Raw genomic sequence first — 17,221 nt, forward strand, 5'->3', positions numbered from 1 at the left:
GGTGGGGTGAAGCTTACATGGGGATTTGAAGATTAGATTATAAATGTAATGGGATATGTTTTGACAAAGAATTACTCCTACTTAATGTATTAAAAACTAGCACTTACGATAGTCTTACTATTCCTAAGACCAGAGATAGATTGGAAGTTATCTATTTAGCATGTTTGTATTAAAACGGTTCTTGGACATTTGTATTAGAAGCCATAGATATTAAGTGCATTTAAAGTCTCTTATCTTAGGAGACATTACAAGTGTAGACTTGAAGAGACCCAGTTTGGCCTAGTGATTAAGGCACCAGTCTAGAAACTAGGAGGCTGTGAGTTCTAGTCCTACCTTAGACACAACGCCAGCTGGGTGACCCTGGGCCAGTTACTTTCTCTCAGCCCTGGGAAGCAGGCAATGGCAAACCACTTTTGAAAAACCTTGCCAAGAAAAGTGCAGGGACTGGTCCAGGCAGTCACCAGGAGTTAAAAACTGACTTCACACACACACACAACATAGTTGAAAGTCTGTATATATATTTTAAAAAAAAATCCTCCAGACCATAATAATGCCCTTTTGTATTGCTTTGCATCATTAGCAATCCACACAACTCTCCTTCCACATTTTCCACTCCTGAATATTTCCAAAATCCTGGTCTCATATCAGGGTTCTGCTTTCACCCAGAACCATGCAGGGAATCTTCTCAGTTTCCAGAACCCTCTTCCAAGAGCCCTGTCCCAGGGGTACCATGAGGCTAAGCACAGCTCCTGTTGACCTCCTTCAGTCCTAAGGCAGATTGTGTGTGTGTGAGTGTGTGTGTGTGTGAGAGAGAGAGAGAGAGAGAGAGAGAAGAACAGAGAGGTCAGCTGAGGCCATGTAGGATGGGGTGGGCAGGTTGGGTGAATGCACCCAAAGAACACAGTTACAGTAATACCTCAGTTCACGAACGCTTCTGTTCACGAACAATTTGGTTTGCGACCAGCACCCGCAAAATTTTGCTTCCGTTCGCGAACTCTGCATCGGGTGACAAACATGACCCGCAGCCATTTTCCCTGCTGACACATGGTCGTGGCTTCCTGTAGGGAGGGGGACTCTCCCTCCAAACAATAACCACCTCTCCACCCGCCTTCCTGTCCTCCACGCCAGAAGTCGCCTCGAGCAAGGTTAGTGTTCTCTCTCTTCGTACTGTACTGTACTTTGTTTCATATTTTTGTGGTTTCAAAAAAAAAAACATGGTTCAGAACGGATTAACCGTATTTACATTGACCCTTATGGGAAAATTTGATTCGGTTGGCGACCAAAATCGGTTGGCGACCACATTCGTAGGGGTCAGAACAGATTAACCGTATTTACATTGAACCTTATGGGAAAATTTGATTCGATTCGCAACCAATTCGGTTCACGATCAGAGTCGTGGAACAAATTAAGTTCGTGAACCGAGGTACCACTGTACTAGCAAGTAATCAATTTTTCATTGTGGTCTTTGTGAGTCACATCCATGTCATTAATAAAAGTACCAAAGAACAGGACCCCAGGCTAGTCTTCATGTTCAGTTTGACAGACAACCATTGATGAGTCTTGTGGATGGTTTTCGAGCCAGCTGTGCATCTGGTTAATGGGCAATCGCCCAGCCCCCTTTTCCCCGGGAGGCTAATCATTAGGAGCTGCGTACAAAGCCTGATGCAAAACGGGCCCAGGAGGTCCTCATCATACCTTTATTACCAACTTGCTAATGAGATGTAATCCAATGAATGAAACAGATCCCACACTACCAAACAAGAGTATTTTCCCACTCTTGGAAGTCTTGTTCTCACATCCTTATTGCCAGTGCTAGCCAACAACTCTTCCACCACTTCCGAAGGATGTTAAAAGGAACAGAGTTCTGAACCTGACCCTCCCCTTTCCTCATCTCAGTTCTTGATGAAACCCTAACCCGCACCCTGCATTGTCTGTTTGCCCCCCATAATCTGAACTCCTGTGGAGTCTGGTCCTTGGTGGATCTGCTAGACACAGAGGCAATGGGAAGATGTAGCTGTAGAAGTACTGGCAAAATGAGGACCCTGTGATGAATGGAGCAGACATCTCTTCACTTGTAACAAAGGGGTGGAAAGCAGCCAATATGAAGAAAGTCCCAGTGGAGTCTCATGTCTTGGTGCAATTCACCAATTTGGTTCATGCTCTCAACAAAAACCTTCAGACCCCAGAGTCAGACCTGGTTGTAAAGCTGCTCTTCTGGTGATAGACTATGATTAATTTAGAAGAAAGGAATAATCTGATAGGTTTAGTCAATCAAAGTCTGCTGTCATTCAATCCCTGGGACCAAACTCCAACCACAGAAGAAAGGAATTGTGTCCAATCCTGCTTCTCCACCAGTCTTTGAGGCTAGTTGCTATGGACCTCAGAAAACCCTGATTTTGGAAGCTCCAGAAGAAACGGTGCTGGGAGGAGGCAGGCTGAAGAGCTGAAGGAATCAGAGCACCAACGCAGACCAACCACAAACTGGCTGGGGTGGAAATTTGGTCAGCTAAACTATCTGACCTACAAGAGACCAGAGGGGCACAATCATCTTGTGATCACTAACCCTAACCCTAACCCTAACCCGTTTCTTCTTTCACTAGCAGCCAGTCAGGATGGGTCATTCACTTGGATTTGCTACTAGGGTTGCTCTGTTAATTGTTCTCAATGATTTGTAAAGTGGGGCTTATTTATTTGGTTATAACAACATACTCCCAGCCTGTTAGCTCATGTTTAAGGAGCTGGTTTCCAAGTTGTGCTGGAGGTGCATCTGATAACAGCAAGCCCCCGCCCCCGGAGGGGAGGAAGCAGAGCAAAGGCTGGGGAGGGGGACATGGCTCCTTTCTGAAGCATCCCTCCCTCCTTTCTGCACCACCAATCCATTTTCTCTCATTTCTCTCTAAGAAAAAAGGCTGGGGGGGGAAGGGGCTTTGCTGGTTCTCCAAACAGCTGCACTGAGCATGATGCAAAGTGGGTGAGTGTGGCCGTGTCACCTATACAGGTAGGGACAGGAGAGTCAATGCCATTCCTATTTGGGAGACAAACTGATTTACTTATATATTTATTGGTTTTATATCCCACTGACTCCAAAGAGAACCAGTTTGGCCTAGTGGTTAAGACACCCAGCTAGAAAGTGGCAGGTTGTGAGTTCTAGTCCTGCCTGAGGCACGAAGCCAGCAGGGTGACCTTGGGCCAGCCACTCTCTCTCAGCCCCAGGAGGAAGGAGGCCAGGGCAAACTTCCAAAATCTTCCAAAATCTTGCTAAGAAAACTGCAGGGATTAGTCCAAGCAGTTGCCAGGAGCCAATACTGACTCAAAGGCACTAGATACATAAATAGGATGTCTTCCAAAAGCTCCAGCATACACAACTCTCCCTCCTCCATATCTTTACATACCACAACAACCCCATGAAGTAATTGGGCTCAGAGAGAGAACTGGAGCAAAGTCATCCTGTGTCAGCCCCACCAGGTAGACTAGACCAGGCGATCAATTCCATAGAAAGACTGAAACTACTCTGAGTGAAGTAGTTTCATGTGAATCATGAAACCTGGTGCCTCCTCCCCCTTTTATATGCCAGGGAATCGGGGGCGTCTGCCTGAGCTGTTTCCAAATGTTGTTTTATTTCTTTATTAAATTTATATAGACGCCCACCTCATAAGTGACTCTCATGATTATCTCACTTCTGGACTTAAAAAATGCTTTCAGCCCCTTTTGCCTGGGGAATGGTTCTTGCATATTTCCCCCAAGGTCATCTTCCTGACTCTCTACCCCCTAAGAGCTTCCATGTGGACAGACTGGAACCAGCATCTCCCAGCTCCTTATCCAACATCTTATCTACAATGCCACTTGTCAAGTTGCTTTGGAGATTGTGCTCCAGTTTTCATGTGGTTCCTGCCTCACAACAGCAGGAAACTGTTTCTGATATTCAAAAACTGGATGTGGGAAGGGAGGAGAAAGGCTGGCTCCCTGCATGTTGTCAAAGACACTGGGGGAGTGCATTGAGAGGCAATTATCTCCATGTAAGTTGGTGAGACTTTCTGCTGGAACAAAAGTGAGATCTCTTGGCACTTGTGCAAAATCAAGCACAGCAATGACACAGCTGAGCCAGCTCTCCCCCCCACCCCAATCCAATCCATTTTCAACACAGGGAAACCAGGCTGTCTGACAATGCCGCTAAACAAATCTTGGCTAGCCAAAACTTGCAGGTTATTAAATCTGGCTACCTAAAGCTTCAGGGCAGAGACTAGTGGCTGAAAGAAAGATGAGTTTGGCAGGATCTGGCAGCTTGTGGACTGAACAAGAGATTACGGCTGACCAGGGACCCCAGAAGGGTGGGAGGATGGTCAAAAGCAATCCTGCTTACCTTGGCCCACATCTGAAATCGATTTCTCATTTCTGGAAAGTGCTTGCCAGTTTGCATGTGGTTTCAGTTATCTGGATTATTAAATTAATGGACATTAACAGTTGAAGACCCTTTATTGGAATGCACTGCTGGAGTCAACTGTGAATGGAAAAGCAAAGTGTAAAATTAACAGGGAAAGGAGAAGACTGTCTGGGGCCAAGCACTCCTCAGGTGCGTGAAAGAGTTATGGCAAGCAGGGATGGGGGGCTGCCAAGAACATGTCCTATTGCCTAGACGCAGGCTGGAATGTCCCGACAGCATGGATCAGGAACTGCCATCATGGGCCCGGCAGGGAAGATGCTCCGTGTGCCAACTGCAGCGTCCGTGGTGGGAGTGTAATTCCCATCCCTTATAGGATGCTGCAGACCTCGCCAGTTATTTCCAAGGCAGGGACACAGATACATTGGCCTCCAGGCCTGAAGATGCAGACGACTGCAGATGCAGATCCCGCAGCTGCCAGGGCTTCTGGTCCGGCATCCGTGGGGCCTCGTCTCCTCTCCAGCCAAAGCCTTACAGGCCTGAAGCACCAGCTGAGCAGCTTGGGGGGGGTTGATGGAAGCTGCCCCCCAGGGGAGCCTCAATCTCATTGAGCCTTTGCTAGCTTGATGGGGGTGGGGGCCATGGGGCGCCCGTCTTCGCAGTGAGAAGGGGCTGGCGAGGGCAGCGCGCTGGTGATCTTCGGCAGGGGCTGCTTTTCCCATTCACCCTGGAGAGAGAAGGGAGACTTTCTGGAGTGTCTGCGGCACGATCATCTGCGAGGGCATGTAGGGACATCCCCCAGCATGACTTGGAAAGAAGAGATGGACCACGTATAGCCACAGGCTCAGAAGTACCCCGATCCTGTCCCTGGTCCCTGGAACCCGAAGAAGCCTCGTGGGCACTTGCTGAGCTCTGGAGACTCTGCAGCCCTTTTCTCTCCACACGGGCAGAGTGGGCAGAGCAGGCAGAGCGGGCCTTCTCTCCCCTTGGGGGCAGGCATGATTGACAATCCGCAAATGCTCGTTAGGAGAATCACAGTAATGGGAAACTGCATCTTGCAACCAGCCCAGTACAAATTACACCAATTTATTTTTTTCTCTCTAAAGTCTATCTTATTCTGACAACAAATGTGCAAAGATTCAATTTCTATAAATTCTATATTTTTTGTGGGGCTAACACTGGTGGAGAAGGCTATATTTATACCATCTTGAGCTCATAAAAGGAAGACACAATTTAAAGCCTCATTTGCTCCTTATTTAGTCTTCTTATTCCTGCTGTTTGCATTCCCTTCTCACTGCTTTTTGCAGGAGAGCGTCAGTTGCTCTTCTGCTTCCAACTTTCAGCTGCCTGAATTTTCAGAGCCTTCAAAATGGCAAGTGTGCTAAGCCCTGTTCCAAAGAAGCTGGACTAACAGCTGATCCGCAGCAAGGAGGGGTTGGAAGGTGAAGTGGAAGAGAGGGGGCTTGGCTTTGCTGGCCAGAGCCCCCCTCCTCAAGGTCTGGGCAGCTGTTAGCCTGGCTGATCCCTCTTTCCAAGTTGGTCTCTTAGAGACATTTGGCAATGCAGGGGGACCCTGTGGGGGGGGGGGGTATAGTCTGGTTTGAAAAATTCAGCCTCCCCCCCCTGCCCCCAGAGAACAGGACCCAGGACCTGAAGGGGAGGGGGGTGTCTGCCCCATCTTCCAGTGGCCATAGGTCAGGCATTTGCCAGATTGTAAAAGTAAAAGCTCCCTTTGCACAAAGCTTCCTCAATCTATCTATCTGCATGTGTGTGTATGTACACACACACACACACACACACACACACACACACTTCTGTTCAACATCAACAGAGTTACAGGAATTTTTAAAGTTCCAGGTTTAAAGGAGCCTCATTTCAGTCTCCTGAAGATTCTCCTTTGACCCCCTCACCAGCATCTGAGGCTCCCTTTCTGTTTGCAAGACAACAGTGACCGTTTCTCCCATGATGGTCAAGAGCCCTCACTAGCCTCATCCCAGTTCAAAGAGGGCATCTGATCAGCGCGGCAGCAGGCTCCTTTCTGATGGGTCAGATTTAACCCCAAGCCCACCCCTGTGATCAGCAGAGCCCTCCAGCATGAACCAAGCTCACCCAAGGCAGTCCAGATAGTCAGGAGTTTCCCCACAGGGTTTTCTGATGTGCTATTCCTACCGGAAAACGGACAGCCGAGGATTTATTGCAATGCATAGAAATTGGAGCAAAGTCGTACAGGGCTTTCAGGACTTCTCTACTGAAAGAGTTCCAAGGAACAGAAGAAAACTGCTTTGCGACTGAGGTGTCTGGACATGTGCAGATGTCTTCATCGTTGAATCTACCAGAGGAGAAATGCTGTGCATCAGGAATGGGAAAGCGGGGGAAAAGGAAAGTCTCAGCAACAACAGCAAAGAATTTACAGCATGCAGGAAAATTTTATAAACGCTCTGCAATTTTCAGTGCATTTTGGTATGCGTGTTTCTCAGTGGTATGGGAGGACGTAAGAAACTGTCTTTCAAAGTACAGTACTTTGGAAAATAGGTACTTATGGAAAATAGGTACTCACTCAAATGAAATGTAACATGCACAGAAGAAGAAGAGGAAGAGGAGGAACGTATTAATGAAACAATCACATTTCACATACGCTATGAAAATAGAGTAACACTGAACACAGGGTTACATTACATTTGTACATTTGTCTATAGGGAGTTTTCAAGTGTAAAGTAGATATTGGCCAGGGTCCTTTCATGATTCATCTTTTGGCTGTTATTTCCAATGCAATTTTGAGCAATACAATTTTCTTTCTGCATCAACGGGCCACAGTCAGAAGCATTAGGAATCCCCTCAGGCCTGCACACGCCAAGGTCAGAGAGGCAGCGAACCCTTGGCTGCAGAAGAGGCCACGTGCTCTCAAGCCCTCCACAGACGCTCCACCACGCATCACGTCTTCCGGGGCTGGAAGAAGGAGCCAAACAGGTTCCCGTGGTGCAGGGCTCTGGATCTAAGATACGTCAGAAAGCCTGCCATCCTATGTCCTGCCCAGCCTCTCAATTGCCGTGCATTATTATTATTTACTAGTTTCTAATCAGATCTGCTTTTAATGATCTTCATATTCGTATGATCACATATCACATCCTACTATATACAATTCTATGTTCTCTAAGAAGGTCACACAGTTGTTAAATCCAACTGGCTACCATTTTAGAAGTCTTATGAAAACGGTCCTGTGCTGGATGTGCCCCTTTTCACCTGCCTTTAAATATGCCCCCTTCCCTCTCTAGGAACCCGGCATACATTTTCTGAAACCTTAAGGGGTCCCAAACAGGGTCTACAGTGTCAAGGTCACCTTCCAACACCTTCCACAAATGAGGCTCTGGATTTCCTGGTGACTGTCTTTGGGGCTTTGACCACCTTGGTCATGCCAGTGGGAGAGAACTGGCCAAGCGCGGACACTCTGCCCGGCCAGCTGTCGGGAGGACGAGGAGGGTCCCCCGGCCTTTATGTGGCCTTCCACGGGATACGGCCTCCCTCCCAGCCCCATTACTATCCCACTGCTTCTCCAAGAGCCCTTGCTCCTTCCTCAGTCCCCGGTGGGAGATGGACCTGCACAGTCCTCCCAACTTCCTTCTTTGACAAAAGCCGCAGTAACGGCAGACCGTTCCACTTAAAAACTTCATCACTGCCTGCTCTGGGTGTCTAACTGCTGCCACCACTGGGTGGATTTGGACGCAAGATGGCAGCCCCCGCTGTTCCTTGCATCGTGTTACCTGTTGAGCAGCTTAAAATAGCGGTGCAGGTACCCCCAGTCGACAGCACTTTTACACAGCTCCAGTTCTGTTTGGGGATAGTAATGCACGTAGTTCACACACATCTCTTCCATGATTCCAAAACCACCCTGCAAGTTGGAGAAAAGGAAAGGGGAGCTCTCAGCATTTCCACAACTGGAAGGTCCCCCCCCTCACATTGACCCCCTTCTCCTCAGCCTCACTCGCACTATGTTTCAACCAACACCAAGGACAGTTGCCACAAATCACTGCTGGAATGTGATCAGCTGATGCAAATACTGTACTGGGTTGAATAATGACTTTTTACCTTGCAGACTTTTTTCCTGGTTTTGCCAGCAATGGGGGAAAGTGCTGGCCAGCTGGAGCCCACTCCCAACCCCTGGCAGTGCTGTCCTCCCTTTGGCTCCTGAGCTCCCAGGCTGCTTCCTGTGCATTCCCAGGAAAGCATCCGGGTTTTGGCAGGATGTAGCAGACCAGAGGCGGCACCTTGGCCCTTCTGAGGGATCCTTGGACAAAGGGCCTTCCCCGCCAGCAGCAAAAATGCCTCCTGCGTTTCTGCAAGCTCCTGGGCAACCATCAGGGCCCATGGCGGGATCATGGGTGCCTTGCCAGGGCTGCTGATCCTGCAAGCGACTGCAGTCCCACTGAGGGCGCGAAGCTTCAGCTTCTGTCCTGCTCTGCTTTGGGCCAACACAAGGGCAAGAGATGCAGCCAAGGAGATCATCAGCGGCCTATTTTCCAGGTGCTCATCAGCCTTCAAGGGGCGGGGCGGGGGGGAAGTCCTGTAAAGTGAATATTTACTATTTATAATCTGTTTATGCTGCTTCAGTCTAACAGCATTCCAATATGAGATAGTGCCACGAGAGGGCTACCAAAAAGCTGAATGCAACTTGAGGTACTATTTCTTGATTCCGCGTTATTCCTCCTGGAGCCAACTTCACCTGAATGAGTCCTGCTTCCAGTTCTGAGCACCAGATTTTGCAAACCATCAAGTGAAAGGGCTGGAAAGGAGCATGAAGATTGTCTGATCCAACCTAGCCTGCCCAAAGAAGGAGTGTCCACCGCCTCCAGAAGCTGCCTTGCCCACGGTAGGGTGGCTAGGATGCTCTTTCCGGGGCCCAGCTGAATCCAAGAAGGGTTTGGGCTAATTCATGTGCATCCACAGGGGGAGAGTGAGGAGAGCTGAAAGACCGAAGGCATGGAGCAGAGGAGAGGAGGTAGAAGGAAAAGAATACAGGTATCCCTCACTTAACGATGCTGAGTGGGACCAAAAGCTCCATCATTAAGTGATGCGGTCATAAGTTGAAAAACCATGTGACTACACCGCTTAGTGATGGCAGTTCTGGTAGTCCCAGTTGCTGTCATTAAGCAAGAACCTCATGTGACCGTGACTTGTGACTTCCTGCCGGCTTCCCCATTGACTTTGCTTATTGGAAGCTGGCAGGGAACACTGGAAATTGCAACCATGTGAGCTCGCTGCGATGTCATGATTGTGAGTCGGATGTCAAGTGCCTGGATCATAATCAGGTGACCGTGAGGATTCTGCAACAGTCGTAAGTATGAAGACTTGGTTGTAACTACCACTCGTTCAGTGCTGTCATAAATTCAGTGGTCATTAAATGAAGACCAGCTGTAATTCCCTATCATTCCAGAGTGGCAACTGGGAATAACAGATTTAAGGGCTCCAGAGGCTGAGCATCCAACTGAATGTTAAACAAAGTCCCTAATAGAAAGACCAGTTGGAAGTGGAGGTGGGCTCAAGCAGAGCCCACTGTCACTTTGCTTTTCATCTGAGCTCCTGCGGATGGACTTAAAGGCCTTAAGGCTTCCTTCAATCTCCAACTTTTTGACTTTAGGAACCACTGCGGAGTCTCAGGGTAGCCAAGCACAAAATACGTGTCACACGGAAAAGCTGATTACTGAAACAGAGTTCCAAAATGGCAGGTGATGATCAGAAAATTGTTTTCAAGGCAAAATAAACATTTGAGACTCCTTCCAGCTTCCAGAGAGAAACCCAACTCACCACCGTTGCCTCATTCCTGTCTTCTGTGTTGTACATGCAGGTGGTCCTCAGCACATCACCCTGTTCACAGAAATCATGCCTGGTTCAGAGCTTCCTGGGGAGGAAGGGGCTGGAGCAGCAGCATCTAAGGGAAGTGCGGCCCTTGTGGGTCCCCTCCATCCCTGAGCCCCACAAGGGCCCCCAGCTGCTGAGGGCTCTGTCCTCAAGGGAGAGGCACACTGGCACTGGGCCACAGAGCGCAGCGAAGGAACGGCCTGTGCAAGCCAGGGCTGCTGCCTGTTGCATCTTGCCTCGGCCTCCCGCAGGGCTCAAATGCACGGGGGGTCGGGTGGCCAAAGCCTCCAGCAACCCTTCCCCACAGCCGTACTCCTCTCCAGGCGAGTGCAGCCCCCGCGTGAGTGGCCAGAGCCGGAGGCGAAGGGCCACGTGGGCCGAAGGCAGAGGGGTCTGATTTGCCTGCCTGGCAACGCTGCAACTGCAAACCCTGGTGAAAGTAGCCTACAGGGGGGCACCTGTTGCTGGCCTGGGGGCCCCGCACGCAGGGAAGGCTCACTCCCCGACCCAGCACACTCCCTCCCCACATCCGCTGCTCAGGCATGGGGGAGGCTGCCTGCCCATTGCAAATGGGGTGGGCATCAGGGAAAGGGGTAACCCTGGTTAAATTTCATGGCAGTGTAAGAGGGGAGCACTGGAAGGGGGCCAATTTTGGTTCAATAGTTAGGCTAGTTCTTCTCCAGAAAAGAATAGATGTTCATTTCTGAAGTAGTGCAGGAGCGGACTTACCGGGTAGACGGACACGACTTCTTTCAGCATGCGGATCTCCTAAGGAAAGCGGGAGCCAGGAAGGAGGGGAGGATTGGCAAAGAAAGGGCCAGCGGGGAGGGTGAGGGCGAGGGCAGGGAAGTTGCTGCTTACTTCCAAATGTACCTCTATCATTGATTAATTCCTGATATATAATCAGAACAACCAGACTGATATCCCGTCACAATCATAAAAGACTCTCAGCAGCTCACAAGCCTAAATAAAGTGGACCAATCTTCTAATACGAGGCATTGGGCCCCCAAAGCCCTCTGGGAAGGCTCTGCTTTCACTTTCTCCAGAGGGCAGATCCCGTGGGAGACGGGGACCACCGGCGGGAGGCCGTTCCACAGTGCTGGCCCCATCATGGAAAGGCTCTTCTGGGCAGCGGCCGCGACCTCCGGCTTCAGACTCCTGGGGCCGCAGGCGAACTTCACAGGCAGCAGCGGCAGCAGAGACTGACAGGCCCCCTAAGTGCCCGGGAGGCCTCGCAGACACTTTGCGTCCCAAGCAGCAAACAGAGTGAGACAAAACCCCACACTAGGTTGCTGAGCACAAACCCCTCCCAAACTGACCACCACTGAGGCCAGCTAACCTCCCACGCAACTGAGGCAAAGCGATTTAGGAGACGAGAGCCTTTGCTTTGAAAAAAAAAGCCAACCTATAACGAAAGGGCACGATTCCCTCAATGCTGGGGAACCCCATCCCAGAGAGTGGGGTTGTGGTTGCGACTACTGCCAACACAGAGACCACGGCCTAATAGATCAGACAGCAGCTTGCAAAGAACTGTAGAAACAAGGGCCTTCAGCTTTTGATGTTAGCTTATAATTTTGATTTTATTTTATTCATTCATTCATTCATTCATTCATTCATTCATTCATTCATTCATTCATTTATGAAATTTGTATGCCACCCATCTCCCCCACGGGGGGATTTAACGGGGAGCAAGTATTAATTGGGGAGACTTCTCCACGGCTGTTCTTTTTCCAGCAAGGCCAACCTTCCTTTGCTACATTCTCCCCACCCTCCTGCCCCATCGTTTCTGCCTTTGGTCTCCAGGCCCCTCTCGGTCCACTCCCGTGCTTCACGTTCCAACTTTTCTCCTTCTCAGCTCAGAAGCTGTTTGGAAGAATGAGGGATCCCTCTCTCCCCCCGCCCCGCCTTTGCAGGGTAAAAGGAAGGAGGGAGGAGACACATCAGCCCCTCCGGAAAAGCAGAAAGTTACGCTGCAGCCCTTTGTCGAGCACCAGCCCCCCCTCCAGGGACCAAGACGAGGCACTCCCCTCTGTCCCGGGCCCCAGCGGGGATGGAAGAGCAGATCCCCTGGGACCCTGTCTGGATAAATGCCGTGCTCAGAGCCCCTGGGCGGGGGGGGCAGGCTTTTCCACAGCAGAGTGGCTGTTTCTCCTTTGGGGTGGCGGGGCCCTCCTGCTGCTACTGAGGACTTAAGAGCTCATCTCCTGAGCCCATAACCCCGATGACATTTCCTCCAGTGAGAGTTAGATCCAAGATCCTTTCCCTGGCTGGCCACCTGTGTACCTGGAAGTGGGGGCTGTAGTGCCTGTCCCTGTTGACAATTTCCCACTCTCTCCCTTCCCGGGACAGCGTGGTCACCACACTCCTTCCGGCCAGGTGCGTGTGGAGCTGAGAAGCAAAGATGTGAATCCCAGTAGGTGGCAAAGCCTGCAGAGAGGAGGAGGAGGAGGAGGAGGGGAGAGGAGAGGAGAGGAGAGGAAGATAAGCACATTCCTTCACAGAACATTCCCAGTGGAAGGCGACCGAGGTGGGACCCTGACATTTCTCTTGTTCCGGACCCTCTGAAGTGACTCAGCCTTGAAAGAAGGGGCTTTGCAGGAGTCCCTTCCGAGAAGCTCCGCCCCTTGCCCGAGAGGACCCTGCTTTGCCCGCTGGGCTTGGCGTGGGTTGGGGGTAAGAAGCAGCTACCTGCTTCTCAGGAGCGCCCTTTGGAAAACTTTGGGCTGGCCCAATTTGCTTCCAATCTGCTGAATGCAATCCTGGATCAGAAATAAGGTTTAACCGCTGGAGCGGGATGACTCTGTTGCCTCCTCTGCTGCATTGGAGTGTGAAACCGCCACGGTTTCTGGGGCACTGCAGAAACCCTGCTGTGTGGATGCCAGGCCGCATGTACTGCATAACCAATGCGCAAATGGCGCCCTGTATTTTTAGAGCAGCTGTAAGCTGAGAATTGGGCAATCAGACGGGGTCCCTGCCAGCCTCCGCCACAGGGCAGACAGGCACTCCCTTCAGATGTTCCCTGCGTCTCCTTCAAGTGGCTGCTGTTCCCGGCTGAGCGGCCTGGCAGACCCTGGCTGCCCAGGGTAGGATGTTGCCCGCTGTTGATGAGGAGGCCACACAGGAGGACCGGAAAAGGAGTGGGATGACTCCTCTGCTCTTGGCAAGGGATTCCATTTAAATTTACTTTGTTGTTTTTAACCTGATTACTATATCGGGGAAATTGGATGCCATGCAGAGTCAGTCTGATTGAGGAGCATAGAGGCTGAAGAATGACCGGAAGAAGGAAAGAGGTGGGAGAGACAGCCGCCTGAAGAGCTGCAGGCCGCGATTCCCCCCTCCCCGCCCAGTCCCCAGTCCCAACAGCAGTTTCTCCACTTTGAGATAGAGAAGGGATCACCCCGCGTGGCTCTGCGAGGGTTATTCAGGCACTTAGGGGGCCTCACCAGTTGAGTGCATTTGTCCGTGCAGTATCCCGTGAGGGAGAAGTGGCTCTCGCCAGGGGGAATCGCCATCACCGGCGTGTAGACCAGGCCCAGTTCCATGATCCCAGCATCATACCGCCGGAGGGAGGCCGTGTAATGGAGCCGGATCCCCGAGGAGTCTTGGCGGCCTGGAAGAAGCAAAGAGGCAAGTTGCGCAAAGCCCTCAGGGGCACCTGTGCCCAAGAACATGCACTGCCTTCTTCGCGAGGGAAGGCCCCATAGAGCTCAGCATGGATCACGTTTTGGGGCGTGAAGCTGAAGCTGAGCAGGACGGCCCTTGGAGGCTGCCTCAAGACCCGCCCAGAAAGAAACAAAATGCTAACAAAGCCAAGGTCAGGCCCAGGAATCCCAGCGAAGCCACCCAACCTTGGCATCTGTGCCTTCAGGCTCCAGTGTGCATCCGCCTCTCATGGGGTCTATAGACCTCAGGCTGCTTCACGGGGGACCGAGGAAGAGCTGGGGAAGGCCTGGCCTGTTGATGGATCCTGCCTTGCATCTCCTGCTCCTGCTCTTGGTCCAGCGCCTGGCTGCCTAGGAATTATGGTGGCCCTTTCGCCCCAAGAGTGTGTTGCGCCGAGGACAGCTTCTGCCCTTCTGGGCCCTGGCAATGCCCATGGTCACTGGCTGGTCTCACGGCTCCCATGTGCCAAGCAGTTTGCCCCTCCCTTCCTTTGGTGATTCCTTGGCCCCACTGAAAGTTGCACCATGCTGGATTCACATTAGGCGTGGCCACCAGCAAAAGGGGGTGACGAAGCCAGAGCCTTAATCCCCGCTGCGTGAGCCTCCCAGGGTGTGAGCAAGGTCAGCAACGAAATTCTCTGAGAAACACCAAAGGGCATCTCTTCAGACAAAGGACTTTTCTGAGGCTGCACATGCATGTGCCTTCTGCAAGGGCGAGAGGGTCAGCCAAGTGCCCCTGGCCAGTCAGAAATCCCACCTCCAGGATGCTCCTATTTCCGTGTAAAGGGTCATAATCTGCAACTCCTACCCAGGGAACATGCTAAAGGCTGAATCTGGGTTTGTGTTTGGGTAGAAAGGAAAAAGATTCCTTCTTGTTTTCAGGAGATGCCCTCCATAACAGAGTCACATCATGCACAATTTTGGGAAACCAGGACCAGGTAGGTGGAGAGGTTTCCTTGAAGCTTGAAAGATCTTCTTCAAACTACCCCAAGGTAAGCAGGGTTTGAAAACTAGAAAGTTGGGGGAAAGCCCCCCTACCCCACCCAAAGTTAGAGAAGTTCTGCCCTAAAAGAGCACACAAGTTCTGCAACGGGAGCCTTTGCCAGGGCAAGTGCGACGTCTAGCAGTCCCAGCAGCCTGTTCCCTCCAGGTCAGAGGAGGGAGGATCTTGGGCTGCCTCCAGGTTGGGGGCTTTGGGCAGGATGACCTCCGTGAGTACCTCAGCTCCTCCTCACCACTGCCACCCAAACCTGCCCATTGCACAGCTTCCCTAAGACCCAAAGCTGAGCCATCCAGGTGGCAGAGAATCTGGTCACCCCTTGCCTGCTTGCAAAGAAGTGGGCAATTGTCAGCAGGGAGGACGAGACATGGAGCTGGAAGTGGTCAACAGAGGCTGAGTTCTGATAAGGCCAACGGAAGTTGTTCCCCTGCCAAATATGATCAGAAGCTCTGCCTTTGTTCTCTTTTCTTTCATTTTCCAGACAAGAAAGCAGTACAAAGAAGGCCTTCCACTCTGCACCCAGCCTTAGTTGACAGTTCAGATAATTTGGGCAGCAGGTCCCTGTCCAGATACTCTTTTGTGGTATTATCCTCAGGTTTCCCTGGAAGAGGAAAGGCTTGGAGCCCCTGTTTCATAAGTGGGCGATTAGAATGGCAGGAGGGCCCATCGAGCCCCTTGAGTTGAACCTCCTGCTCTGCTCTGGGCTCTGTTATTAGAAATCCCTACATCGATGGAACCAGGGAAGGGGAGCCCACCAACTTCCTCTGTCATTGGTCAGAGTAGTCTTGTGGCAAGGAAGTTTTGTCTTAACATTCACTCTGAACCCCTTCAATGACTCGCCCGCAACTTCTCTAAGCATAGCTGGAAAAAAGAGAATTTCTTAGAGCTTAAAATCTAGAGTACAGGAACTAATTGTCCCCCTCTGCTCTGCGATGTCAGCCCCACTTGGAACACGGTGTCCAATTCTGGGCCTCACCATATAGAAGTGTCAACCTGGAGCAATTTGAGAGCGTAGGATCCCTCCCTCCCATGCCCCAAATGGCTTCTCCCATTGTGCAGAAGAGAGGAGGCTCCGCTTGATGTCCTCCTTCTGCTACCCTGATGTACCCAAGAGGGTTCAGGCTGGAATAACCAAAGGCTGCTCCAGGCTAATTAGCCCCAGGGGCTCCAGGAAGGTCTGTGTGTCTTTTAGATAGATACAGAGATAGATCGATGGGTAGATTGTTGTTATTGAGGGCTCTGTGCTTTGATCACTTCCCTTTGTTCATTTCTCTCTCTCCCTTAACTGTTTTTGATGCTTGACGTTTAATAAATAAACAAATGTCACACTATAAGTTTTTGCCCACAAGAACTGAGTGGGGTGTGTGCTTGCTCCAGTCTACATATGGGGATCAGCTGGGAGTGTGCTGGGTGCAAAGTAAACTGAAAATCACCCATAGGAATTTCCCAGCACAGAGGAGGGAGACCTAGACAGTGAGGAGATGGGAAACCAAGTCCCACAGGGATCTGCAGAAGAAACTACAAGGGAAATGGAACCGCAGGCCTCAGGTATCTGAAGGGGTGTCACATGGAAGGCGGGGTGGACTGATTCCCTCTCGCTCCCGAGGGCAGGACCAGACTCAGTGGGCGAACCCGATTCGGGTAAGTGCCGTTGACCAGTGGAATCAACTGCCTTGTGATATGTTGCCTCTGGCTTCACACAGAGGCTGGACAGATGATTGTCCGCAATGCTTCAGCAAATCCAGCCCTGGCAGTTGTTCGGGCTCTGGGTGCCTTCCCGCTGTGATCCTATGAAGCTGCCCATGAGCTGGGGGCCAGGAATCAGCTGGGGGCTCTCTTGCTACTGGCCTCAGGAGCAGCCAGCTGTGGGGAGACCCCATAGCACAGGATGGAGAATACTGCTGCGGCCAGGCCAGCAAGCCTTGGCTGTGGGGCTGGGAAGAAAGAGGCAGCTGTCACATTCCCCTGGCCACTTTGCTGGTGGCCCTCAGAGCACCACCACTGCTTCTCAGGAGGCCCTGGGGCTGCTGCCAGAGACGGGCTCCTGGCTGGTTCCTTCTTCCTAAAGCCCGGCTCCTGGTTACCCCATGAGTGGGCTTGCGCTTTGGCTGAGGCACGTCCAAAGTCTAAGGATAACAGGGGACCTTATTGGCAGAAAGAAAGGACTCAGAAGCCCCCTTTCCCTAGAGCTGGGTTGCATCCCAGCCCTCGGCGTGAAATACGACTGAAGCACAGCACAGATGCTGCACTTTTCTAAAATTACCCTCAGAGAGCCAAGGAACAGGCAGCTCCGCGTTTATATAAGCACAGCCCCTCCGTGCTTCTTTT

General features: G+C 51.2%; 1 protein-coding gene across 1 annotated transcript in view; it reads right to left on the reverse strand.

Moving 5' to 3' along the window:
* Window positions 1-4,948: 4,948 nt before the first annotated feature.
* Window positions 4,949-17,221, reverse strand: part of DBH (dopamine beta-hydroxylase) — a 28,164-nt gene continuing 15,891 nt past the window's right edge. Inside the window, exons 6-12 of the mRNA XM_007435100.3 lie at window positions 13,675-13,841; window positions 12,515-12,658; window positions 10,961-10,999; window positions 10,178-10,237; window positions 8,137-8,264; window positions 6,548-6,707; window positions 4,949-5,105 (exon numbers count right to left, since the gene is read on the reverse strand). Coding sequence (XP_007435162.2) covers window positions 4,983-5,105; window positions 6,548-6,707; window positions 8,137-8,264; window positions 10,178-10,237; window positions 10,961-10,999; window positions 12,515-12,658; window positions 13,675-13,841 — 821 coding nt within the window. The 3' untranslated portion in view covers window positions 4,949-4,982. The remainder of the gene's footprint in view (window positions 5,106-6,547; window positions 6,708-8,136; window positions 8,265-10,177; window positions 10,238-10,960; window positions 11,000-12,514; window positions 12,659-13,674; window positions 13,842-17,221) is intronic.

The sequence above is a fragment of the Python bivittatus genome, unplaced genomic scaffold, assembly GCF_059951505.1.
Source record: "Python bivittatus isolate LINGU-HERP-01145 unplaced genomic scaffold, Pbiv_v1 ctg000160_np1212, whole genome shotgun sequence".
NCBI classification, from domain to species: domain Eukaryota; kingdom Metazoa; phylum Chordata; class Lepidosauria; order Squamata; family Pythonidae; genus Python; species Python bivittatus.